At 41.2% G+C, this 27,012-nt stretch overlaps 1 protein-coding gene across 2 annotated transcripts; it reads right to left on the minus strand.

Annotated features, from left to right (window-relative positions):
* Nucleotides 1-716: 716 nt before the first annotated feature.
* Nucleotides 717-26,627, minus strand: LOC125226130 (protein transport protein Sec24A). Of its 2 annotated transcripts, none has more exons than XM_048130017.1 (16): nt 26,563-26,627; nt 24,405-26,226; nt 17,120-17,222; nt 14,661-14,787; nt 12,019-12,206; nt 11,136-11,289; nt 9,562-9,719; nt 8,383-8,456; nt 7,995-8,146; nt 6,869-7,022; nt 6,503-6,678; nt 6,104-6,214; nt 5,083-5,267; nt 4,002-4,186; nt 3,009-3,245; nt 717-2,229 (listed from the first exon to the last, which is right to left on the minus strand). In XM_048130017.1, the coding sequence occupies exons 2-16, from the start codon at nt 26,213-26,215 to the stop codon at nt 2,118-2,120; spliced, it is 3,927 nt and encodes a 1,308-aa protein (XP_047985974.1). In that variant the 5' UTR covers nt 26,216-26,226; nt 26,563-26,627; the 3' UTR covers nt 717-2,117. The 2 variants fall into 2 exon arrangements, with proteins under 2 accessions (XP_047985974.1, XP_047985973.1); XM_048130016.1 differs by having other exon boundaries at nt 26,426-26,589.
* Nucleotides 26,628-27,012: the final 385 nt, after the last annotated feature.

A 27,012-nucleotide genomic window follows, 5' to 3' on the forward strand; every position in this document is an offset into this window, starting at 1 on the left:
TTAGTTCTGTTAAAGAATGAGTACTAAGTTATAGAACGAATAGGAATACCTCCTTGTAGTCGAATAGTCTTAGTTATATAGATCTACAACATATCGCACACTTAATAATAGACTCGAACGATAATCTGGAAATGCGATCTTATTTTTAACTATATTGTTTCACATTTGACCTCCGAAAGACTATCATCGATATTAATATTATAAGCAGAGATCGGATTTTTGTGCGTCATCTCATACTAAAAGTCATTAAAATGACGTTAGTCACTAAGAATGTCGCAAATCCGTCCGATCTCTGATTATAAGAGTGCGATCGCGCTCTATTTGACAAATTAAACATGTTTATTTACAGTTATAGTACTTTAATTAAATATTTAATTAAACTACTCGTCAACTTTAATATATCTATACATTTACAGCGTATATGGTTCAACAGATAGATCGTGTAACGTTTCCAGTCAAAATCTAAACGATCGTCCGTACAAACATCTTAACATATCTGTTGCAAAGAAAGTTTACATTTTCTTTTGACTGACTTTGATTTTTTTGTCAGAAGGTGTAAATCCGCCTAAACTCAAATAAAAGATCAAAGTTACACCAAAAATAACCTAGGACATCAAAAAATATCTAGTGTTGTAATCTAACGTCTTTACAATAATCATTTTTAAATATTTGTTAGGACCTTTTGCTCCGAAAAAATATTAGAAACTGTACATATATAAGGGGCTTGTTTACGTTTATTCAGAAACGAAAAGTAACAACTCTCAAGCTTGTAAACCATAATATAATTCATATAACTTAGTTAATGTTACAGTGAAGGTGTCACGTTTACACAGTTCAACAATATTCAACAAAGTCAAGGCCGATAGCTGTTATTCAGCTATTGTGATGTCTACACGTCGATAACATAGCATTGAGGTACGTTTTCATGTCTATTAACACGTTCGACACCAAGAACCCGCCTGGTGGGCACTCGTGAACTTTGCTCAGATGCCGGAGACCCCGCTGGGCGGGTTCTTGTCATACAAGCGGGGGGTTACAAATTATAACCGGTTTCTGACATAGTGCGCCATTTTTTGTTCAGGTAGCGAATGTGCTAAATACAATGCTTTTAAACATATGTAATATTCAACGCTTATTAAATTTTATAGGCAAATAGGCATTTATCATTGAAAACACTTCGCTCTAAGTAACATTATTTTAAATGATTTCTGAGAGTCTTAATAGTAAATAAAACAGAAAATATAAATACGAAGAATAGATAAGATTTCTTAAAATAACAGATAACCGCTTTCAATATTCTATTATATGAATTGATAATTCCACAAAAAACACGGGGGCCTAACCGATGTCACAACCGTTACTTGAAACCACCAACCTTAGAGCGTGTGCAAAATAATCGCGTGATTTTAGCAAATATCATCTCGTACTGTTTCCGTTTAGTATTTGTATTTTGCCAATGTTCAATCGTCGTCTTGGTTAGGCTCTTGTGTTTCGTAAAAGTAGTTAACTAAGGCACTGGTCCCACCAAGAGCAAGTAAGCTATGAGCTATCGGCTATAAAAAGGAGAAAAAGATGGCTCCCGTGTAAATAAAATAGACGCGATGATAGCGCGGGCGAGTTATAGTTCGTAGCCGAGCTAAGAGCTACAAATCGCTTTCTCTATATTTTATTTACACAGCCGCGACTATATATTGTTCGTTTTTATAGCCGATAGCCCATAGACTCGCTTTTGGTAAGATCAGTGTCTAAGGGCGTCCAGTGGCCCGGATGCACAGAGCGTGCAGACACCATCAAGTCAGTTAACTGCGCTCATACAATGTCTCGCTAACCTGCTAACTCACCCCGAAATGCACGTACTCCGTACTAGCTATTAACCGCCAACACTTTAGCAAGCAAGAACCCGCCCGGTAGGCACTCGTGAACTTTGCTCAGACCGCCGGACAACCCGCTGGGCGGGTAGCCGCCATAATTTTTGTCTGGTAGTGAATGTGTTAAACTTTGCTATATAATTCACAATGTTACCTCAACACTATGTGTCGATGTGTGATGTACTATACTGATGATTGGTACACCATAACTCGTTGAAATAAGAGTAATTCTCATTAGTTTTAACGTTATCATTTGACCTGCTGTTTGACGTGCTGCAGAAACTCGTAGTAGGAGAAGGATGACTCCATGCGGTCGTCGACGAGCCTCTCGATGAATAAGTGCCGGGATGGTGAGTTGTCCCTGTGGAAAAAACATACTGTAAAAACAGTACGTGGAGTCCCTCTTGCGGAAGGTGTGAAACTTCGTACCTCAGATACGTTGTGTCAAGTGACATACGTATCTTCATTTAGCTTCTCTATAAACGCATGTAGTGCTTCATTCGCGTCAGTCTCTATAGCAGGTAGACTCCTAGCTTCGTCAGGTAACTGATTAAATGCCACTATCAAAGGTTTTTCTCCAAGTGTGCTAACCTTACAACGAGTATCCTAATTCATATGGTCGGTCTTATGCGACCGCCTAAGAACGCGCATACACTACACCACACATAGATGGCGTCACAAAAAAAATGTCTTGTAGCTTTAGCGGATAGTATGATCTTCTTATATTTAATCTATGATTTGGCTTATCTATAAACGCATGTAGTTCTTCATTCAGTTTATAGTGCTTCATTCGCATCAATACCTATAGTAGGCAAACTCCTAGCTTCGTCAGGTAACTGGATCAACGCGTACACAGATACTAACCTTAAAACGAGTATTCCTGACTCACACGGTTTATCTTCAATTAGCTTCTCAATAAACGCATGTAACGCCTCATTCGCGTCAGTTTCTATAGCAGGTAAACTCCTAGCTTCGTCAGGTAACTGACTAAACGCCACTGCCGCAATTTTCTCTTTAACTAAATAATACTGGTAAGAGCGGGCATCAAACCGTGAGAAGCGGAGAAAGGAAGGGGAAGCCTTTGCTCAGCAGTGGGACACAATTTAAACTATCAAAAAAAAAAACTACGTAGTTACTAACCTTAAAACAAGTATTCCTGACTCATACGGTCTATCTTCATTTAGCTTCTCAATAAACGCGTGTAGCGCTTCATTCGCGTCAGTCTCTATAGCAGGCAAACTCCTAGCTTCGTCAGGTAACTGACTGAAGGCGGCCACGCCGAAGGTCTCGGACAGGTAAGCGGGGGAGACGTTGTGGCAGACGTAGATTATCATCGTGTCTAGATCGTCGAGCAGGTAGCAGCCGGATGAGTTTATCCTGAAATAAATAATCGAATTGAGAAAATGCATGCTAAGACTTATTATCCTCTTGCCGCCCAATGTGCAATAAGATGTACATTCGGGTTTAATGGAATTTTAACTCTCATGTGAATACATAAAGTAGCATTTCTTTTGTCTCTAAAATTTTTCTAACAAATGAAACTCAACTCAATTTAAAATGCAATTACGGCGGGCGTGCACTGCACAATGAATTTACGGTCAAGTTAGCTACTCTTCATAGTTCTGCACCGAAAGCATGGTCGCGCGATAAACGATAAAAGATCGGGCCTATCGCACTTTTTGTAAGTGCGATAGGGACGGCCGGATGTTTTATCATTTATCGCGCGACCATACTTGCCTGCCTGAAGGATTTAAAATATAACAAGGCTTTAACCTGCCAGTTTTAAGAAAACCCTTTACATAATTCAGCATGACCAAAATGCCGCAAATGAAACTAAGATGCGAGTACTTGCACCCTGTAAATATGTCCTTAAGGCGATTATAGCTTGGGTCATGATAGATGCGAGCGTCGCATAACAGTGTAAATCAACCTTTTTGGCGTCGCTGCTCGTATTAATTATAGTAGTAGACTTGATGTGACATGTTATATCTCACCTCTGCGCACTGAGCATGAGCTGCGGCAACATCGGGTCCTCTTCTCTCATGTTGGACAGCTCGTGTAGGGGGTAGAGAGGGAGGTACGCTGCTCGTATTAGTTATAGTAGTAGACTTGATGTGACATGTTATATCTCACCTCTGCGCACTGAGCATGAGCTGCGGCAACATCGGGTCCTCTTCTCTCATATTGGACAGCTCGTGTAGGGGGTAGAGAGGGGGGTACGCTGCTCGTATCAGTTGTGGCAGAGGTAAGGACTTGATGTCGCACATGTCCGCCACGCGGTCGTCTAACCGCGTCGATGTGCCCGTTCGGAACGCTTTCTGTAATAATACATGATATATTAACATAAGTATACGAGTATTTTCGAACAATCAACCGGCAAGTTATTGTGTTTAAAATAAAGAAGTCGAATTATCTTTAACAATAACCTAACCACAAAATTAAAATTTTGAAAAGACCCCCGACCGCGACATAGTGGACCGATTTTCTTGAAACGTGGCTAAGAACACTCCCTAACTCAGCTTTCAAACAAAAAAAACTAAATCGAAATCGGTTCATCCGTTTGGCAGCTACGATGCCACAGACAGACACACACACAGACAGACAAACAGACAGACAGACAGACAGACAGACAGACAGACGGACGGACGGACAGACAGACAGACAGACAGACACGTCAAACTTATAACACCCCTTCGTTTTTGCGTCGGGGGTTAAAAAACAGAACACGGGATAGGTGAGTAAAGGCGACATTTGGTAAAATGAAAAATGCAGATCAAGGTAACTTTGTAGCTATTTTGACGGTGCAGACAATGCACTTCAATCGTCTTATTTGAAACGTGAAACTTTTATAAAGTTACTAGCGCTTTCCCGCGGCTTCGATCGCGTTAATTTCGAAAATGGAATGGAACATTCCCATACAAATTTTTATCCCTTATTTTAGGGAAGTGGGTAATTAGAAAGAGACAAAAAGTAGCCTAAGTCACTCTCCATCCCTTTAACTATCTCCTCTTAAAAAATCACGTCAATTCGTTGATCCTTTTTGTCGTGAAAGACGGACAAACAAACAGACACACACACTTTCGTGTGGATGACTTAACGACTTGACAGTTGAACAGACCGGGCTATCAAAATTCCTGCCAACTCAGTCTAGTCAGGGTTCTGTGACAGCCGGTGTGCTGACAGTCGCCGGCTGCGTGTAGTGTGAGTGAGTTACCCTCTTCAGCAAGGCGAGCAGCAGCAGCGGCAGCAGGCGCAGCGAGGCGGGCGCGTGCAGCGCGGAGCTGACGCTGCCCGCGGGCAGGTTCTGCGACAGCCGGTGTGCTGACAGAGCGTCGATAGCGACGTTTATTAACGCTTCTCGCGCTTCTGACATAGACGCGTCGACGCACCGGTCGACGGCTGAAAAGAAAATTTGGTTTAATTTAATTTAACCAGTTCGGGTAATAGAAAAAGGCGGCGGCGTCAATATCCAGTAGCGCGCTAGCGTCTAAGTTCCGACTGTACAATGAACCACGCGGCGACGTGCGGTTTTTTCGCCGCGCGGTTAAAGATTGTAACAAAATCAATGGTGTTGTGTATAGTCAACCAATTGGAACCCTAGGCCACTCTACAACCATGTCAAAATGACAAGCAGTAAGAGCTTTCTTACAATCTGATTTATAATGTCACTATGACATAGTTCTGCAGTGGCCTAGGGTTCCAATTGGTTGACTGTACATGACCGCGCGTTGCCGCGCGTGATGCACCGCACACAAAATTTTGAACCGCGCGTCAGCGTCGAACCGCCGTCGATCTGTACAGATGAATCGCGCGACATCTGAACCTAGCCTTACAATACGGTTCACCACCTCGTACAAACGCGAAGAACGCCCCGGTTAAAGAATCATCATCATCATATCAGCCGAAAGACGTCCACTGCTGGACATAGGCCTCCCCCAAAGATTGCCACAATGACCTGTCCTGCGCCACCCGCATCCAGCGGACTCCTGCGACCTTCACCAGGTCATCAGTCCACCTTGTAGCGGGCCTACCCACGCTATGTCTTCCGGTACGCGATCGCCACTCGAGAACCTTACCACCCAACGGACATCGGTTCTACGTGCAATGTGTCCCGCCCACTGCCGCTTAAGTTTAGCGATTCGGAGGGCTATGTCGGTTACTCTGATTCTGTTTGTTTGGTTTGTTAAAGAATAAACAGAATGAAAACTGAACTAAGTATATGTACTCGCACTTACCCATTTTACTTAGTAATCCTATGATGCACATCTGATCCGCGGAGTGCAGCACGTCCGTTAGCGTGTTCGCTATCGGCAGCGCCAGCGTGTGTACTCGTATCCTTCTTTCACCTATATAAACATAGATTATTAATTAAAGTTGCTGATTGTCTAGATTAGTTGTTCTAGAATGCGCTTAACAGTTTTTATGTCACATATGGCTACGCTACGTCACATATGTCTATGAGTTACATGTGTCTTTGCTACTAGTATACAGCAGCGCTGCCTAGAAGCAGACTTGCTGTAGATCGGACAGCGACTCTTCTATCGCGAGCTGCATGCCAAAGCCTGCGTCTGTCGACACGTTGGGTAAGGACAGTAGGTCCGTGGAGCAAACATGTAACGAAGTAGTACACTAACCTTTACTACTAGTATACAGCAGCGCTGCCTGGAAGCAGACTTGCTGTAGATCGGACAATGATTCTTCGATGGCGAGCTGCATGCCGAACCCTGCGTCCGGTGACACGTTGGGTAGGGATAGAAGGTCCGTGGAGCGAACGAAGAAGTTGCCATGGAACGTGTGGATGGAGATACCCCTGCGGACAACATAAATAAGGTGTCAAAACATACATCCACGTGCTTACATCGGACTTGAGTCCTTTCGAATGTTTGTGACTCGAAAATCGAGGTACATAGAGGTAGGGTAGCACTATGGAGCTATAAGATTGATGACATAAGTATAATATTGGCATTTTACTGTTAAGTAATAACGTAATTAGACATTACCTGGTACACCGGACCCGCATGACGGCCTCGAAGCCGATCTTCCTCGTGAGGTACCTGGTCAGCATGCGCTCTAGCGTGGCGGCCTGCCACGACCGACTCGCCTTGAAGAGCGGGATGTGGTAAACTGTGCCGCCGCTGAATTTGCTCATGCCGCCTAGAAAAAATAATGTGATTTAATATACAATATGAGGTGTTGAGCCCCGTGCACCGTGTGCTGACGAGTTAAGAATTTCACCACCCCCTTTCTTCCCGTGGGTGTCGTAAAAGTCGACTGTGGGATTTGGGTTAAATTGTGGCGTAGGCGAGAGGCTGGCAACCTGTCACTGCAATGTCACAATTTGGATTTCTTTCAACCCCTTTTTTGCCAAGAGTGGCACTGAAACTTAGCAGTTCATGTGGTCTGCCTACCCCTTTATGGGATACAGGCGTGATTTATGTATGTTGTATGAGGTTTTTGTTAAATACGATTATATTTAATAAACTTCGATTCACAACAAGATCCCAAGTAATTTTTTTTTGGTAAATTACGATTTTGCGCTGATGGGATCTCAGAGACCGTGGTCTAAAGGCCTAATTACATTGGTGATTTGCATGCGAGTTGGAAGCAAACAAAGCGCGCAAAGAATTTACTGTTCATGGAATGTGTTACGCGCTAGCAGCGAGATCGTTACGCGATCGTTGCAACACAAAATACTCTCGCTAAGAAGTAAGAACTACCTAACCCATTAAGAGCTACCTAGGCCATTGCATACCTAAGATCTTATGAAATAACAACAACAACAATATTGTTCGTGACGATAAATGTCTGGAAACCGGTGACATAAAAAAAATTGAAGACCTCTCGTTTAAAGAAATAGAAATCTTTGGATCCTTTTAGCAATTAAATCAGAAACCCTTGGTGTAAGGAAACTAGCCTAATTTAAATATTCACTTAAGATCGCCAAGTCGCTGTATTGTGAACTGAGTAAGAACAGGTCTACGGCTACTTGCGCCCCGCTGCAGTCTAGCGCGATTCGCTTGTAGAAGTCTGTAGCTGGTTTTATACGCGCCACATCTTTCTAAGACCGCACTATAGGATCTTTCAGTAAGACCATTGTAAGGAAACTAGCCTAATTTGAGCACTCACTTAAGGTCGCCAAGTCGCTGTATTGTGAACTGAGTAAGAACAGGTCTACGGCTACTTGCGCCCCGCTGCAGTCTAGCGCGATTCGCTTGTAGAAGTCTGTAGCTGGTTTTAAATGCGCCACGTCTTTCGATGATCGCGCGTTGGGGTCTTCCCTGAAACAAATAAAAATTAAAAATATGCCATTCACTAATCGATTATGATGTAATCCATCCATCGATATGAACAGTCGATTATCAATCGATAAACAAATAGTTCGATCGATATTGACCGTTCCTTGGATATCTCCATCGCTGCCATAGATCTATTGGCGTTTACCCCAAAACTCTGTCTTCTGTGTACATATTAAAGTAATTGCTGTACCCGTAAGATGAAATTGTCTGCAGCGTACCTTGATTCTAACCGTCCGGGCCCGATCGTCGGTAAGCATGTCTGGAATACTGTGATGCGACCTCCCGTTGGTGCCTATAACATAACACATAATGTTAATATTCATTCTATTAAATATTAGCGCATCGTAACTGGTGAATTTCCAATATGACTTGGAACTCCGGTTGCCGTTTAAGAAGTTTAACACTCTAACGGTAGATGTCGCTACGGGTCCCATTGACCTTAGTAGTGGAAAATTTCGCTGGCTTGGTTGAAGTCTTGGTTGCTCAGTTGGCAGAGCGCTGGAGTATCGATCCAGAGGCCGTGAGTTCAAGTCTCACCCAAGGCAGACATTTTCCACTTTTAAATTTATTCTAAGCCTAGTGGCTTCGATTGCAGACGTTTCTGCTAATCAGAAGTTAAAATTCTATTAAATATTGATAAATAGAAACAGATTTCTAGAAATCGTTACTTAAGCTTAGATTGCTAGTAACACAATTTCTAGCCTGAGAGTAAGCTTTAATAAATCCATACTAATATTATAAACGGGAAAGTGTGTGTTTGTTTGTTTGTCCTTCTTTCACGGCTAAACGGAGCGACGAATTGACGTGATTTTTTAAGTGGAGATAGTTGAAGGGATGGAGAGTGACGTAGGCTACTTTTTGCCTCTTTCTAACGCGTGCGAAACCGTGGGAAAAAGCTAGTAATAAATAAAATAATAAATATTGGGGGACACCTTACACAGATCAACCTAGCCCTAAACTAAGCAAAGCTTGTACTATGGGTACTAGGCGACGATACACATACTTATTTAGATAAAATACATACATATATACATAGAAAACATCCATGATTCAGGAGCAAATATCTGTGTTCATCACACAAATAAATGCCCTTACTGGGATTCGAACCCGGGACTCCGCTTTGCCGTGAAAGACGGACAAACAGACACACACACTTTCCCATTTATAATATTAGTATGGATTTTGGCAGTTACGGCACAGCCACGACATCGGTCTAAGCGCGACAGCTGTGAGCGGCGGCCATATTGGAGCGAGACACAGCGATGGGACTTTGCGTTCGCACGTATGGCTGCCGCTCACCGCTGTCGCGCTTAGACCAATGTCGCGGCCGGGCCGTTATGGAGTGTTATCTGGGCGGGCAAGCCCGTCGGTGTAGAAGAGTGTATTGCAGGCGGTACCATGAGCTTGTACCCGGCCTGCAGCGCGGCGCCCAGCGCGGACGGGCCCGCGGCGCCGGCGCTGCGCCGCGCGCCGAGCACGCTCAGCAACTCCTTCACTAGTTCCTTTCGTTCGCCCAGGTTCACTAGTAATGACTCTGGTGATGGCAGGAATATGTCTGGGAAAAAAAACAAATATTAACACTTTAAGTTCTTGCGTTTTGTGCACATATTTACCCTGTTAGTGACTGAAACAGATATTGTAAAACAAACTCGTTGTAACCCATGGATCGCCATGCCTATCGTGTGCGGCGCGACATGTGACATTTGTCAAAATGCTCCAGGATATAGCCGTAAATTTCAGTTGCCATATTTGGCGTTTCGAAATAAATGGCATAGAACTCTAAAATGATGAGATTATGCTGTTCGGTCTCAAAATTTCCAGCTTTATTATTATTGAGCGTCGTTCGCACCATATGGGGCTATCGAGGGCCTCCGGAGGTGGTGCTCTGCAAAGCGGACTGGTGCTGTAAGTAAAACGCGAGCGTACCTGCAACCCACCGCCACAGCACAATGGCGACAGACGGGGGAGTTGTTTAGTGGGTAGACTTGGGATTAGCCCTTAACAAGGAGTCCCACCTAAACACTCGGGTCCTTCCCCGCACCCGAGTGGTATGCGTAATGCATTTTTCCCCTCCTAAACAAAAAAAAGGGGGTCGGTTGCACCAAACCTTCTGTCACCGTTAAAGCGTTCGTTAAATTTTATTGTATAGAAAGTTTCATAAACGTCTGCTGCATGACGATGATGTGTCTCTCAAATGTGGTTGATGCAACTGGCCCTTAGGTAAGGCCTGAGACGCTCGGTGCGACGCGCGCACGCTATGCAGCGTCTACTCAGGAGTCAGGACATAATTATGTATGAGCAAAGAGGATTGATTATCATAGAGAGTTACTATCAATGTAAAATGTGAATCACAGTGCATAGACTGCCATCTCACGACACAGGCTTAAAACTTTTGAACCTCAGTTTTGACAATTTGGCCCATATTCTTAGCTGATATGTGTTAAAATGTCAAATATTTTTACTAACGCCATCTAGCCGAGCGCTCCCCAAAGGTGTAACGCCATCTTGGCCACCGTACCTTTTTAACCCCCGACGAAAAAACGACGGGGTGTTATAAGTTTGACGTGTCTGTCTGTCTGTCTGTCTGTCCGTCTGTCTGTCTGTCTGTCTGTCTGTTTGTCTGTCTGTGTGTGTGTCTGTCTGTGGCATCGTAGCTCCTGAATGGATGAACCGATTTCGATTTAGTTTTTTTTATTTGAAAGCTGTGTTAGTCGGGAGTGTTCTTAGCCATGTTTCATGAAAATCGGTCCACAAGGTCGCGGTCGGGGGTTTTTTCAAAATTTTAATTTTGTGGTTAGGTTATTCATTAAAGTCTTGAGGTACGTTTTTTTCTTAGACTTTATCCGTCTATACGGAGTTACATATGACTTTGGTATGAGCTTCAATTATTTGACACGCACGCCATACCCCGCTGCACCCAACATGAGCGTGGGTGCGCCCAACTCAGGCCACACACTGTATGTTCTCTCACCGTCTATATCCAGCACGGTCATCTCCTTGGGCCTCGTGAGCCCCTCGCCCATGAGGTAGTAGTGCACGTGCGAGTCGTAGCAGACGAAGCCGACTTGCGTGCGAGCGTCGCCGGGTAACTGATCCAGGTTGTTCTTTAGGGTCTCGCATACTACCTGTAATAGCAATCAATGTTAGAAGACTTAGAAATTACAATTTTTCACTAGGTTTTTTTGCACCAGGTCGTGAACATAATAGTCAGACTTCAAAGTGTCAAGAAAGACAAAATAACTAACGGGATTCATCCAAGTCGTCCAAAGTAGTAGAGCGTAATCTTTTTACATATCGATGGCAATGAATGCTGGGGCGAAGTGTCGGACGAAGCCCGAAGCACGCGGTCCAAAGCCCAGCGCATTGGGCGCCCTCATACTTAAAGAGTCGGGCTCTTATGGGGTCCAAAGCTGGGGCGATGACCAACTTGATCAAGGGCCTGCGGGTCGGGTTACCGTACGAATTGCTTACAGGGTCGTAAGCTACAGCCATGTGGGTAGCTTATAGCTAAAATAATCAATACTTACATGCAAGTACCCGGAGTCCATAGCTATCTGAGAGACATCGAAGAGGAAGAGATAGACTCATACTTAGAGTCGGGTGAATCCCGCGGTCCAAAGCCGGGCGCCGTGAGCGCCTTCATACTTAAGAGTCGGGCGAAACCCGACATATAAAGTCCGAAGCTGGGGCGATGAATTCTATGATTACGACCGGGTCACAAAATCGCATGTTACTGTTATCATCCCTTGCGTTATCCCGGCATTTGCCACGGCTCATGGGAGCCTGGGGTCCGCTTTGACAACTAAATGTTACAGCTATGTGTGTTACTTATAGCAGAAATGATGAATACTTACATGCAAGTACCCGGAGTCCATAGCTATCTGAGAGACATCGAAGAGGAAGAGGTAGACGGCGGGCTGCGGCGGCCGCAGCATGTACTCGCCGGGGGCGATGAACTCGATGGTGGCCGACTTGATCTCGGGTCGTCGAGTCGGGTCGCCGTACGATTTGCTCACGGGGTCGTATTGGAATTCTTCGGGTACTAGAAAAAAAAATACAGTTTAGTTTTCAGCTAAATATTCTAATGTTAGTGATTCTGAGCTCAACAAACTCAAAAATATCAGAAGCTGAAAGAACCAGGTCTTCGGGCTCGATTTCTTTAGTGAAAGGTCATCGCTTTATTGGACGCTATGTGCTTTGAAGAGTTTTAGCAAAAATTATGTAAATCAAGCTATGAAATGCATGTTTAGCAAATGTTTTGACGCAAACGACACATTTACGTACGCACTTGAATAGATACAACTGTCCACGTAAATATTTGCACATAAAAAAACACAATATGTAGTAATTTTTACCAATAATATTTGCTAATACGCAGCCAGCACTGATTACATTGTTACATTGGATTATTTGCTCATAGGCAAATTTGAAGACAGCGTTAATTGCATTGTTACATTGAATAAAAGAAACGCATCCACGCAGTAACGAACGGGTTGATGTAGGTCAGTTGTAGGACTGTAGTGTAGGTGTACTCGTAGTAATGGTACAGAGGGCAGCACAGGTATAGTTATAGGTCAGCACCGCACTGCGTGGAACACTGTATCTGAGGTGCTGTATTATGTACATTCGTACAATGATATTTAAGAATAATAATAAGAAAACATTTATTGACACACAAATAAAAATTAAACATTTGCACAAATATATTTTAAAAAAAAATAAGATAAACCATGTCAAAAGGAAGGGGCTCAGCATGTTATGCTGCTCAGCCATTTTATTACAAATTGACTACGCAGCGCTGATTTTCAGTCCGTCCCCTTTTCTGACCCTCATTTAACAACTATGCGGTGTAGGTATGTATTGAACACGGACAGTATTGATGCTGAAATAGGTACTTTTATATAATAGCCAATTTTCGTAATTTACATGAAATCTAAAAGCATTTGTACATGTATAAAAGCATTTGAGCATTTGTACTCACAGTAATGGTTCACTCGGTAACACAAGTTGCACTGCCATCGAGGATAGGTGTAGGAGGTAAGAGCACCGCACTGCGTGGAGCACTGTATCTGGAGGTCGCGTATATGTACAATTGTACAATAGTTATTTGTTTTACAAGGGGGCAAAGTAGTTGTTTAACCGCACGTGCCAATATTGATACCCGAGCAAGCGAAAGATTCCAAAATTGAACCGCGAGCGTAGCGAGTGGTTCAAAAAGTGGAATCTTGAGCGTTGCGAGGGTATCAAGGCACGAAGGTTAAACAAACTTTGCCACCGAGTGAAACACAAAATTTTTCACCACACCAACACGAACAAAATACTGACTGTAAAACATCAAAATAAATCAAATCCATCAATTTATTCAATATTTATGATTCAAAATCATCATTTATAGGTAAAATCTAGCAGCCAGATTAAGACATCGAGTTAAAATTTGTATGAAATTACTTTGCCCCCTTGTGGATAAAATGCAATTTTGCTATCTGTTTTCGAATAGCAAAAAAAAGCCTTTACCAGTTGGTGTGGTGAAAAGATACTTATACTCACAGACCTTACAGTCGTTCACCCGGTAACACAGGTTGCACTTCCATCGCTTCGCATTAAAGAAGTAAAGGGTTGGTATAGGTCCGATACGAACACCGCACTGCGTGGAGCACTGTATCTGAAGGTCGCGTATTATGTACAATCGGACAATGATACTCCTACTCACAGTCGTTCACCCGGTAACACAGGTTGCACTTCCATCGCTTCGCATTCAAGAAGGGTTGGTATAGGTCCGGTACGAGCACCGCACTGCGTGGAGCACTGTATCTGAAGGTCGCGTATTATGTACAATCGGACAATGATACTCGTACTCACAGTCGTTCACCCGGTAACACAGGTTGCACACAAAACACAACTGATTACATTGTTACATTGGATTATTTGCTCATAGGCAAATTTGAAGACAGCGTTGATTGCATTGTTACATTGAATAAAAGAAGCGTGGATGACGCAGTAAAGAACGGGTTGATGTAGGTCAGTTGTAGGACTTTAGGTGTGCTTATAGTCATGGTACACAGAGTAGCACAGGTTGTACTTCCATCGAGGATAGGGGTAGGTCAGGTACGAGCTCCGCACTGCGTGGAGCACTGTATCTGGAGGTCGCGTATTATGTACAATTGTACAAAGATACTTATACTCACAGACCTTACAGTCGTTCACCCGGTACACGGTGCACTTCCATCGCTTCGCATTCAAGAAGTAAAGGGTTGGTGTAGGTCCGGAACGAGCACCGCACTGCGTGGAGCACTGTATCTGACGGTCGCGTATTATGTACAATCGGACAATGATACTCGTACTCACAGTCGTTCACCCGGCAACACAGGTTGCACTTCCATCGCTTCGCATTCAAGAAGTAAAGAGTTGGTGTAGGTCCGGAACGAGCACCGCACTGCGTGGAGCACTGTACCTGAAGGTCCTGTATTATGTACAATATTCATATAACAGTACTCACAATCGTTCACCCGGTAACACAGGTTGCACTTCCATCGCTTGGCGTCGACGAAGTAAACGAACGGGTTGATGTAGGTCCGACACGCTCGGCATCGAACTATCGTCGAGCATTGTATCACCGGAAGATGCTGGAATGAGTACAATACTCGTTATGAATAGGCCAATGACAATAAAATAAACCATGGCCAGAAATATATCGTCACTACTTTTAAAAAATCTCTTATCTCTCGCTGTTCCTCAAAGTTAAAACGCAGTAAGTCTATATGCGTTCCATACATATTTACTACAATTTTCTTTTCATTGACAGACGAAGATACAAGTTTTTTTTAAAGTAGTGACGATATGGCTACGCGCCATGATGCGGAATTTTATTAGAACTATTTTCTTCATACTATATACTGAATTGTCATCGCATACATTAGAATAACAGCGCCCTCTTGACAATAGTCATATATTTCTGGTCCGGCCCCGTAGTCGAATAGCATTTCTACGACGCGAAACGAAAACGAAACGCCACGAAAGGAAGTCTAGCTTTGTCGCGCCAATACGCAAGAGCGATAGAGATAGATATCTACGAGCGTTTCGTTTCGTGAGCGTATCGTGAGCGTTTGTGCATTCGTCTATGCACGCAGGCTTTATAGTAAACTAGCTTTTGCCCACGGCTTCGCTCGCGTTAGAAAGAGACAAAAAGTAGCCTATGTCACTCTCCGTCCCTTCAAATATCTCCACTTAAAAAATCACGATAATTCGTCGCTCCGTTTTGCCGTGAAGGACAGACAAACAAACAGACACACACACTTTCCCATTTAAAATATTAGTATAGATATTCTAAATTACACGCTACTTGTTACAAGAAGGTACAGATATAAGTGCGAAAAGATTTGCCTTCGTATTGTTACGGAAACATAAAGTGTCATGCTATTTCTATCAATCTCACTACAAGATGTTCTGACATTGACTGAACTAGCATGACAAATACGAACGCTTCCGGAAAAATACGAAACAAAACCCTTTTCGCACTATATCTGTAGGCCGACTATAGACAGTGGTTAACTAGAGAGGTGCACACAGGCATCAATGTTTATCAATCAATCAATCAATGTTTCCTAACGTAGAATATCAAATCAAAACTTTATAATACAGATTAACAGTCGCGTTCAGTTACATCTACACACTTGCACGAACAAAATAATCTGAACACGCTTTTATGCTCCTAACATCAGTTGTGTTCCGATTTTTTCCGCGTACCTGTGAAGATGTATCCGAACGCGCCTGTACCTTAAGGTGGTCACATCTGTCAGCATCGAGTCGCATTTTATGTATAAGAAATCGCTCGAGAATGAAGACGCTTACGCATCGGAAAACTGAAAGACACACTTGTTCATACTACTAACGAGCGATTTCTTATACACAAGATGCGACTCAATGTAGTGACCTCACCCTTAGTGCGTTTTCACATTATCCGATCCGATATCGGATGTAGGACCGATACGACATCCCATACATTAAAGGCTCCATCTTTGATTTTTTCCATTGAAGTCCTTCCTACATCCGATATTGGATCGGATAATGTGAAAACGCACTTTACTATTATACGCTACATCTCATCAGCGCGACCGCCGCACATAGCCGATCAGGGTACGTAGCCAAATGCACAAACGCTTACGATAATATCGTTATCGTAGCTCGTATCTATCGCTCTTCCGTATTGGCGCGACAGAACCGAAATGCAGTCTATTTCGGTCGGCGGCTAGCGGCAACGATTATCATTCGGCTAGGCCGCCTGTAGTGGCCAAGTGAAGGTTAAAGTCAAGGCGATTGTCGAATCTAAAGTAGGCATTTGGGTCACAGCAGGCGTGAATGGAATACCTACAGTAATAGTGAAAGTGTGACGAGGCACATTGCACTTGCACGCAGCTCGCGTAATCAATTCGCGAAAATTTCGTGAATGCATATTGCAAATATTTGTGCGACGAGACGAAAGCAACTTAAGCAACGTATAGTAGCAAGAGTATTTAAAAAATCGTGCAGTTACGTGCATTTACGAAAATTATTAGATTATGTACTACGTTGTCTGCTATTATAAAATAGTAGTAACAGTAATTTAAAAAAATGTAAGCTGTTTTATAATTGTATTAGAGTTATAAGAAGTAGATTGAAAAATCCCTCGCAGTTAAGTGGGAAGATAAAACTTTAAATTTTGTATAAATTAGTACCGATTACAAGAAATGAAATCGTAATGACAATGTTAATGGCGCTTATCAACACAAGAGTATATTTTGTTATTAAATAGCGCATCATTATTACACGGCATAAAGTATGTGAAGACTTGAACTTGTTAGAATTTTATATCGCTTAAACTACAGTGACAGAAGGGTTTTTATGCGTTGTGTTTTGCACTTGTAGCATAAGGACCCCTTTGAAATGGAAAGTCACATACTTATTCCAACAGCAACTTACATTGAGATCCTTAAATGGATGGATTAGTATTCCTAGGGGCAACCGCGACTTCTGCAGCAGGCTGTTCGTCTCGGGTATACGGTTGATCGTACACCGGAAGATTCTGAAACAGATGATACGAAATGTTAAGATAAAGTAGAAGAAATGTTTTTTAACCCCCGACGCAAAAACAAAGGGGTGTTATAAGTTTGACGTGTCTGTCTGTGTGTATGTCTGTCTGTCTGTCTGTCTGTCTGTCTGTTTGTCTGTCTGTCTGTCTGTGTGTGTGTCTGTCTGTGGCATCGTAGCTCTCGAACGGATGAACCGATTTTGATTTAGTTTTTTTTTGTCTGAAAGCTGAGTTAGTCGGGAGTGTTCTTAGCCATGTTTCATGAAAATCGGTCCACTGGGTCGCGGTCGGGGGTTTTTTCAAAATTTTAATTTTGTGGTTAGGTTATATTTATTATATAAATATTAAATTTTTACTTCGTTAGATAGGTAAGAGGAGAAGAATAAATTGAAAGCCTCGAGTCCACAACAAACTTTTCTGTTATCTAATCGTACTTTCTGCAGTACATCTCGTACAAACTAGTGCAAGCGAAAGAGATACTTAAAATGTATAATCTGCTAGTGAAATCAAAACCAAAACAAGAAACTTGTCACAACGTATTTGTTGTAAACTAAAATTATGTCCTATTATTTACAACACAAAGGCCGCATGCAATAGTACAACTGCATGCTCGTAAACAATCCTATAATAAAATTATGGACACAATCGTGATAAAACGTCACCTTATCGATTTTACTATTCAACAATGTAAGTACGTATGTATATGTGCCTAATTATACTTAAAGAAAATTGCGAATAATGTAAAATGTACAACATAAATAACTATTATTCAATTATGGAACTAGGGAACAAATTAAATTATTTTATATTATAATATTTTTTGGTTTGTTAGCCGTGATCCGTGATAGCTGTCCAGCTAGGGTCTCCACCCGAGACGATTCCCGGCTTTGCCACCAGTGGACTTGATCGCTTTTTCTATAGTGTATGGTATCTATTTCTGTTTATAACTATTATTCAACTAGTTACTTGTATAATTACATACTTACATAATAGTTTTACCTAATATCATCTAAAACGTTTACTTTGTGCACGTGCTACTTTGTTTAAACATTTAGAAATTTTATTTATTAGTGGTATTTGCCGAATCAGTAATCCATAGCCACATTGGTCGGTTCTAATCAGTAGGTTGAGTAGGTAAATGAAAATAACCTATCTCAAATGTGTTTATAAATACAGAGAAACATCACAAAACGCCTTTGTCCAGCCACATACGTAACCATAATCAATTTAAGTCATTGTCCGATGACGCATACATTGAGACGAGACTCAAAGTCCAAATATAGCCCATATTTACAACATTTATAACCAGTCTCGTATTGCATAGGCTACTTGCATCCTAGTCAAATCAGTTTCTTTTTAAGAACTGTCAAAACGAATTTGGACGACTTGCTTTGGAATTTATATGAAATCGAATTGAGTGACGTCACGGTCAACTCAGTTACTTTATATATTTCTACCTGACTTATTAAATAGAAATTGGTTTAAAAAATAACTTCTGTCCATGTTTTTCTTATAATTGTCTGGTGCTTTTTTTCGTGCACGGTATAAAATATTATATTTTAACTACAGTCAAGTTCCCTATTATAATAAACTTATATCCTCCTAAGTCCCAAGTTCCTTAAAAAAGCACAAAATGAACACGCATTTTGAACTATAATGGAAAGAAAGAACGTTCTAAATTCAACAACGCAAAAACGAGTCTGGGTCTAAAAATATAAATGGCATGTATGTTATCGTCAATTGCGACGTATTTTATTCTTGATAGGACGAATGAAATCCTGACAGTAGTTGGCGAGTAACCGTGTTAGCGCCTCTGTTTACAATTATAGGTATCAATGTGTCATTGCATTGCAGCGGGTCGCACCTAAGGATTTTAACAATGCTTATAAGTCTTATAACATAAAGATATGTAACAAAGCATTGATACCAACAATAAATAATTATTCCGCTTCCTCTATTTATGATATAACTAGCTTTTGCCCGCGGCTTCGCTCGCGTAAGAAAGAGACAAAAGTAGCCTATGTCACTCTCCATCCCTTCAACTATCTCCACTTAAAAAATCACGACAATTCGTCGCTCCTTTTTGCCGTGAAAGACAGACAAACAAACAGACACACACACTTTCCATTTATAATATTAGTATGGATAAACGTTGTTTGCAAACGTTTCTGCTTGATATCAAATGAATTTAGTTAAACAAAGATAACATAACTAAGTATAAGATAAATAAAGCTTAAAAAACATTGAGAAAAATGCTCGTTCAGATGGCGCCACCCCTTTTGTAGATAGCCGGTTAGTTGGCGACACTGATTATATTTAACAATTTTAAGACATGTCAGGTAAAAGATATATGGGCAAATTAAAGCAATCCTGTGTCGAGAGATGACAGTAAATGCACAGCTACAAATTTTACTTTGACAATAAGGGTCAGCAACACATCCATCAGCATGTTATGTATTAGAAATCATTAAATCACTCATTAGTACACATGCTTTTTCTTTTTCAGCTTTCAAGACAGAACGGTATATTTTGTAAGACTCCTACAAATTCCAGAATAAATATAAATAAATAAATATTGGGGGCACCTTACACACATCAACTTAGCCCCAAACTAAGCAAAGCTTGTACTATGGGTGCTAAGCGACGATATATGTACATACTTAGATAGATAAAACTTACATACATAGAAAACGAAATAACTCAGGAACAAATATCTGTGATCATCACACAAATAAATGCCCTTACCGGGATTCGAACCCTGGACCCCAGCTTAGCAGGCAGGGTCACTACCGACGGAGCCAGATCTGTCGTCATCAGCATTCGCTTGCCCTTATCCCATTTATTTGGGGTCGTCGCAACGCAGCATGTCCCCTTCTATACCTCTCTATAACCCGTCATTCATACCAATTCTAGAATACGGATGAAATACAAAACAGTACATAATACTTCTCGTATCCGTACGTTTTCCTCGTAATCAAACAACCAGGAAAGAGTCAACAGACACCTCTTACCGTTTGTACACATTACAACTTTACTACATTGCAAAATGACTGGTGTAACCGTCGGTTTCATCAACAACAAGGAACAAATCTCTAACTTATAAAACAAAATCAGCCGCCACGTCTTGACTGTCTGTCAGTAATGTCTGTATGTTCGCGATAAACTTCTACTAAGTTCTACTAACTAAGTTTTGTGACGAGAATTTTATTTATTTATTTATTTAAACTTTATTGCACAAATTATCAATAAAAAGTACAAATGGCGGACTTAACGCCTTAAGGCATTCTCTACCAGTCAACCATTGGGCAAAACAGAGATAGTTAGTTTGGTGCACAATATTATAGAGCCTGTATGAGATTGTAATGATTAAATACAAGTCGATACCTACTATTATAAAATAAACATACACAAATACAATAAATAAACCTACATATATATTAGTATAATACAAATATATAAATAAAATACACATACATAAATAAATAAATGTACCTAGTGCGAGACATCAAGTAGACTTTAATTTCGAATGTTTGCAAATAAGTGCTTACGCAACTTGCTTTTAAAAGAGAGTTTACTCTGAGCTTGCCTGATAGGCAGAGGGAGGGCATTCCATAGACGAATTGCCTGACAGCTGAACGAGTTGGACAAGAATCCAGTGCGATGAGGGAGGACAGCCAGTTTCAGCGCACGAGAAGGACGCAGCTCACAACCCGGCCGAGCCGCTACGAACTGAAAGTTGGTCCTGAGATAATTGGGCGCAGCTGGGTCAAATAGGATCGAATAAAGAGCACACAAGATTCGCAATGACCTACGTTCACGAATTGGGAGCCAATTAAGTTTACGGCGAAAAGCGGAGACATGGTCATATTTGCGAAGATTAAAAACGAATCTTATACAGTTATTTAGGAGACGATCAAGCTTGGACAGCGAGGCTTGTGTAATGTTGGTGCAACATACATCAGCGTAGTCAATAATTGGCAGTATCAGCGACTGTACGAGAAGCGTTTTAGTGCTGACCGGTAAAAAATTTTTGTGTCGGTAAAGCGCCCGTAATATGTTTGTCACCTTCTTACTAATGTCTGTTACGAGAGGCTCCCATGTCAAACCACTGTCAATAATGAGACCGAGATTTTTAACCTGTGTTGACAGAGGGATCAACGTGTTCTCGAAGTGGATCGGTGAAATATGAGCCAGATCTGTTGACGAATTAAGCATAAAATCTGTCTAAAAATTTACTTTTTTCACATTTTGAATGTAGATTATCGCTTAAAGTTTATGAAATTAACACAAAAACAATATTTTTATTAAACTTTCATGCTTAGTTATAGTCACAAAACTGACAGTGAGTTAATCTTTGTTAACAACTTACGTTAATTGGGGGGGTCCCAAATTCTGAAAATGCCCTTGAGCGGAATAATATGTAATTATCAAAAAAATAAGACAGACTCAGTGTTTTGTAAGTTTTAAGAATTCATCTCTAAATGAGAGCTGTTCAGCATTGAACATTTGGAACATCGTAACCTTTTAAAAATTAGATGAATCAATTTCAAATTAAGTTGGTTGTTGGTCAAAAAATGTTTTAAGTAACTCGAAGAACTTTGACCTTCTGTGTGATTTATCGTTATCAAAGATTACAAAGCAGTAAGCACACGCTGTTTATCTTTGCCACTCTCGTATGATAACACGCTACTATTGTCTCTATGACAGGAGAGTACCGGTGAATGGATTTTTAAACACCTGGGTAAATTAAAAATATGTTTTGAATAATGTGAGCATGATGCAATTTTGTACAATGTTTTAGACCACCTCTTTCAAATATGTACATATATTATTACAAACATAAATTTGTAATATAAAATAATTGTACTGTAGTGTGATAAGCCAAAAACTTGACTTCACAGAGTACATCGACTTTAATGAGGTCCTGTGTCAAAGACATAATGTTGCATGGCCTATTACAAATATCTGCTTTACCCGAAGGTTGACTGGTAGAGAATGCCTTACAGAATAGGCTAGTTTCCTATACTTAAAAAATTAACTTAAAATATTTTATGCAGTGCACGAAATAAAGCGCCACATAATTAGAAGAAAAATATGGACAGTAATTACGTTTAAACATAATTTCTACTTAATAGGTTGAAGAGAAAGATATAAAGTAAATGAATTGACCGTGACGTCACTCCTCAGTATTTCATAGTAATTCCATATTAGCAAATCGTTTTGACAGTTCTTAAAAAGAAGCTGATTTGACTAGTAGGAAACTAGCCTATTGTCACACCTCGGACACTGGCAATCAAATATATGAAAGAGGCGCGTTCCTAGCACACGGTCTAAGCTCGTGTAGGTGAACGCGTACCATGCTTGTATGAGTGAGATATGACAGGTCGACTGTTCGCGTTTTTGACAGGTGGTAACTGTGAGGTAACCGAGAGGGGGTGGGCGGCACTTTCAGCGGGGAGCGGGAGTGGCCATACTGTACGATAGTACTCTTTATTATACTGTGCTATTGTCCACCTTTTGTCAATGTCTTTTACTTTGTGGTATAAAACACTACATAGTAGGTAAAAAAACAAAGTCACTTCCCGCTTTCTGTCCATTCCATATGTATTCTTAGATCTTTAAAACCATGCAACGGATTTTAGTTTTTTTATTTTATTAGACAGAGTGATTCAAGACGAAAGTTTATAATACCCGTGCAAAGCCGGGGCGGGTCGCTAGTATTAAATAAATAGGTGTAAGACGATGTTAAAAATTCGGAAGCAGATCATGGTCATTCAACGACCGTCATTAAGAATTGAAAATTGGCCTAGCAATTAGCAATATTAGCGCCCACTTAAATCGAGGGCACATCACTTGGAGATGCTCGAGTTATCTCCAGTTATACTCGTCAATTTTAATCTGTACGTGACTAAGTTCAGTTACGTCTTATCAATAAGGCGTTACTCTTGTAAGAGGAATAGAGAAAATAGACCTAATTTATTTATAGAACAAAATTGGGTTTAGAGATGTAATTATTGAAATTTTTAATATTCAGTCTGGCTAAATCAAAAAATCATTGGGGTCGCTCTACATTTATAGTACTGGCCCGAGAACTCAATCAGGGGAATGACTATATGATTTTGGCGCCTGTGTTTAAGCCTTTTTTGTGTTGAAAGGACTAAAAGTAATTACTGCTTTTTTTACATTTTGACACCCATGATATGGCGTCTGGTCCTGGGTATACATATACACTCAAGTAATAAAATAAAATAATAAATAAATAAATATTATATAGGACATTCTTACACAGATTGACTGAGCCCCACGGTAACTAAGTACACGGTAAGTACTTTAATTGTTGAGTATTGTTGAGTTATATTTATTTATTAATTATAAAATAACCTAGAAGTGGATCAACAAATTAAAGTCTGTGACCCAGTGACCGTGGAAGTAGAATCCATCAATAACGTTTAAAAAAAAATCTGATCATATTAATATGATGCAAAGTTTAAATTATGCAATTTGGTGCACAGGTATTAAATAGGGTATCAATTCTGTAAAGCCAGCATAGTTGAGTCAAAAATAAATTTGAAGTAATAATACTAAACAAAAATATTAAAAATAGTATATTACGATACAAGTGCGTAAAAAAGGAAGTTCGAAATACTTTTCAGTACAGATGGTGTTTTTTTTATTTACGCACTAGTGCGAGAAGTGATTCATTATATGCCAGGTCGAAACTTTGGAGGGCCATCTGTACTGAAAAACGTCGTACGATACACGTGCGAAAAGGAAATTCATAACTCGTGTCGATTTTAAACACTCCCTTCGGTCGTGTTTTAATTTATCGCCACTCGTTTCGAACTTCCCTTTTTACGCACTTATATCGTAATGTACTATTTCAGTACAGATGGTGTTTTTTACGCACTAGTGCGAGAAGTGCTTCATTATATGTCAGGTCGAAACTTCGGAGGGCCATCTGAACTGAAAAACGTCGTATATTATTATTATTATGTTATATTATATTATTTGATACACTAGCAGCTGATAGCTGATGCGTGTATATCACTGCACTTGTTGTTCTATAGTTAATGTTTATATGATACACGTACTGTGTTAATGTACTATTTTAGTTAATTTTTTTATGCATGCTTTGTAGAATTAATTTGTAAAAATTAAATAATTGAAAGAACTCACTCTGGACTGCAGTTTGAAGACTCCGCAAATTGGTGACCCAGCCGTATCTCTGGTGGTTCCTCCGCATACTCCGGCAAGATATTTGTACACTGCAGTAAATCTATCATCTGGTGACCCCAGAGCTGGTCGAAGCCTTGTTTTGTAACACTCAGTTGGCCCATTTGTTGTGTTATACCCTGGGTATTGTACTGCTGGGCGTTGTATTGTGGCTGAGCATATTGTCTGTTCATGGTAGGTTGAGCCATATTAGGCTGCGGAGGCATCATCGGCTGATTGTTAAGGTTGCTCTGAGGCATTTGTGGATATCTGTTCTGCATGTTGCTCTTTGGTGGTCCTGGTGGCACTCCGGATGTACTTTGAGGGCCAGGCATTGGCGGCATTCCGGGTGGCATGTTTGGTCCTGATTGCATGACTGGCCCAGGAGGCATAACAGGTCTTGGTTGCATGTTTGGTCCCGGAGGCATGTTATGTAGCCCAGGTTGAACATTTGGAGGCCCCAAAGGACCAGATTGCATGTTTGGAGGTCCTGGAGGCATGTTAGGGGGTCCAGGTTGCATGTTGTAAGGACCAGGAGCCATATTTGTTGGTCCAGGCTGCATATTTAAAGGCCCTTGTGGTCCAGGTGGCATTTTAGGCAAACCAGGCTGTTGATGTAGACTTGTTGGTGGTAGACTTTGGAGACTGGTAGGTGGTAAACCTTGGGGTCCAGAAGGAGGACCTTGTATCGGTAGTTGATTAGGAGCTGGGAATGAACCTGGAGGGAAAGAGCCAGGTGGTCTTGCAGGTTGTGTTGATCCTGAAGGTCCATTTAAATTGGGACCTGGGAACATCTGGTTTGGTGGCAAGCCTGGTCCGAGGGATCCACTTACAGGTGGATGAACTGACCCACCAGTAGGTGGTCCACTTGGTGGACGAGCCATTGGTGGCCCCACATTAGGTGCAGATGTTGGACCTTGTGGTTGTCTCCCTGGTTGGCCTGATGGACCATTCACTCCTAAAGGCAGATTTGTTGGTGCTGCTGTAGGTGCATTTGTGATTGGAGCACTTGTGGGTGGACCACTCACTGGGGGACTAGATATTAATGGACTGCGTCTCATTTGCCCTGGTTGAGGTGGCCCAGAAAATGGTATATTAGCTTGACTGGTTGGTCCTTGAGGTACGGGTGGTAGTGGAGAGCCTGTTCCTTTCGGGATTTGTGGTCCAAGTGTAGGTCTATATGCACTGTTAACATTAGGCGGTAACACTGATTGTGGTGCACTTGAAAACACTGGGTACTGACTTGGCGGCTGTGATCCCGGGCCATTCGTGACAGGTTGGAACTGACTAGAGGCAATCAGTGGGGGTGCATTGTCATTTATCTGTCGCTGTTGAGGTGGAATGTTAGGAGGATATGGATTAGGAGAAGGATTTGCATTAGACACTGTTTGTGGGCTGGCCGACGAGAGAGGAACCTGCTGAGAATTCTGGTATCCAGTTGGAGTCACAGGTTTTAATGGTGGTCTTACTGGAGATGAGCCTAAACTAGTTTGCACTGGTGGCATCACTCCAGAGTTGTTGAATGCAGGTGAATTGCTTCCACTTTGGTTTAAATGATTCACATTTGGAGCTTGTCGGGCGAAGTTATTCTGGGGCATCGACGACGGCAGGTGTTGCGGAGTGTTTGAGTTTGTGTCCTGTTTTTGTCTATAGCCGGGAGGCAGCTGGCTGAGAGGCGGGTTCTGATTGAACAGCTGTGGCTGCGGCCCCATGTTGGCGTTCGTCGGTGGAGCCCCGGGCAAGTTGCTATACGGGTTTGGTGGTAAATTGGACATCGTTCCTCAATCTAGAAAAATTAAGGAATATTATGACACAGTCGCCGAACTGAACTGCGCATACCTTCAGAGATGTTTTCAATAAAATTATTTCGTGTCCATGTTATGTTAAAACAGAGATATAAGTGACAATATTGGATTAAACATGCTAATTCACTACTGGACTGACGGATGGGCGAAGACGTTTGCCAGACGGAAATCGGCACTTACCGCGATCGGAACGGAATTTTGAGACAGAAAACTGTATACACACTTTTACACTATTGCACTGTTTTCACATATTAAAAGGGAGCGTAAAAAAACGTAATTAAAGCAATAAAGTCAAGAAAAATACGACCCTGACTTACGTGGCCGAGCAATTTACAGCGCCCTCTGCAAATTGATTTTTGACATGTCACGTCAATGACATTGCGTTTACAAAGTATGTTAAATGTAAAGCGTCTATGAAACGATTTTTATGAAGAGATTTCTTTTATTATTGTCCTTTTGGGCTTGTTTTATTCAGTTAAATTAGCTTCATCCAGTATCTTCTTAGTAGTCTGTAGCTTCATCTATTTTATGCTTTTCTCATAATGGCAACATAGTGTGATGCATTGCATAATTAATGCATAATCAACATTAATAATACACAAACCAGACACAAACGTTCAAACAATAAAATGGCATGTCAATTTAGTTTTAAAATTTTTAGACGTGTTTATTATAATTGTTTGATTCTTGAGACCTTGACAATAAAACAAAAAAATATATATTATTATTATTTCTTGTATCTTTGATTTTTTGCTATGTAGGGTTTT

This window comes from Leguminivora glycinivorella, chromosome 5 (assembly GCF_023078275.1).
Source record: "Leguminivora glycinivorella isolate SPB_JAAS2020 chromosome 5, LegGlyc_1.1, whole genome shotgun sequence".
In the NCBI taxonomy this organism is placed as follows: domain Eukaryota; kingdom Metazoa; phylum Arthropoda; class Insecta; order Lepidoptera; family Tortricidae; genus Leguminivora; species Leguminivora glycinivorella.

Bases quoted from the DNA above. Each gene is read 5' to 3' on its own strand.
- LOC125226130 (XM_048130017.1), bottom strand. From the start codon at position 26,215: ATGTCCAATTTACCACCAAACCCGTATAGCAACTTGCCCGGGGCTCCA. The intron at 11,290-12,018 runs GTAAGTATTCAT...TTGCTATTACAG, and splicing joins TGGACTCCGGGTACTTGCAT to GTAGTATGCGAGACCCTAAA. The intron at 2,230-3,008 runs GTTAGTAACTAC...TTTTTTCCACAG, and splicing joins TCAGGAATACTTGTTTTAAG to GGACAACTCACCATCCCGGC.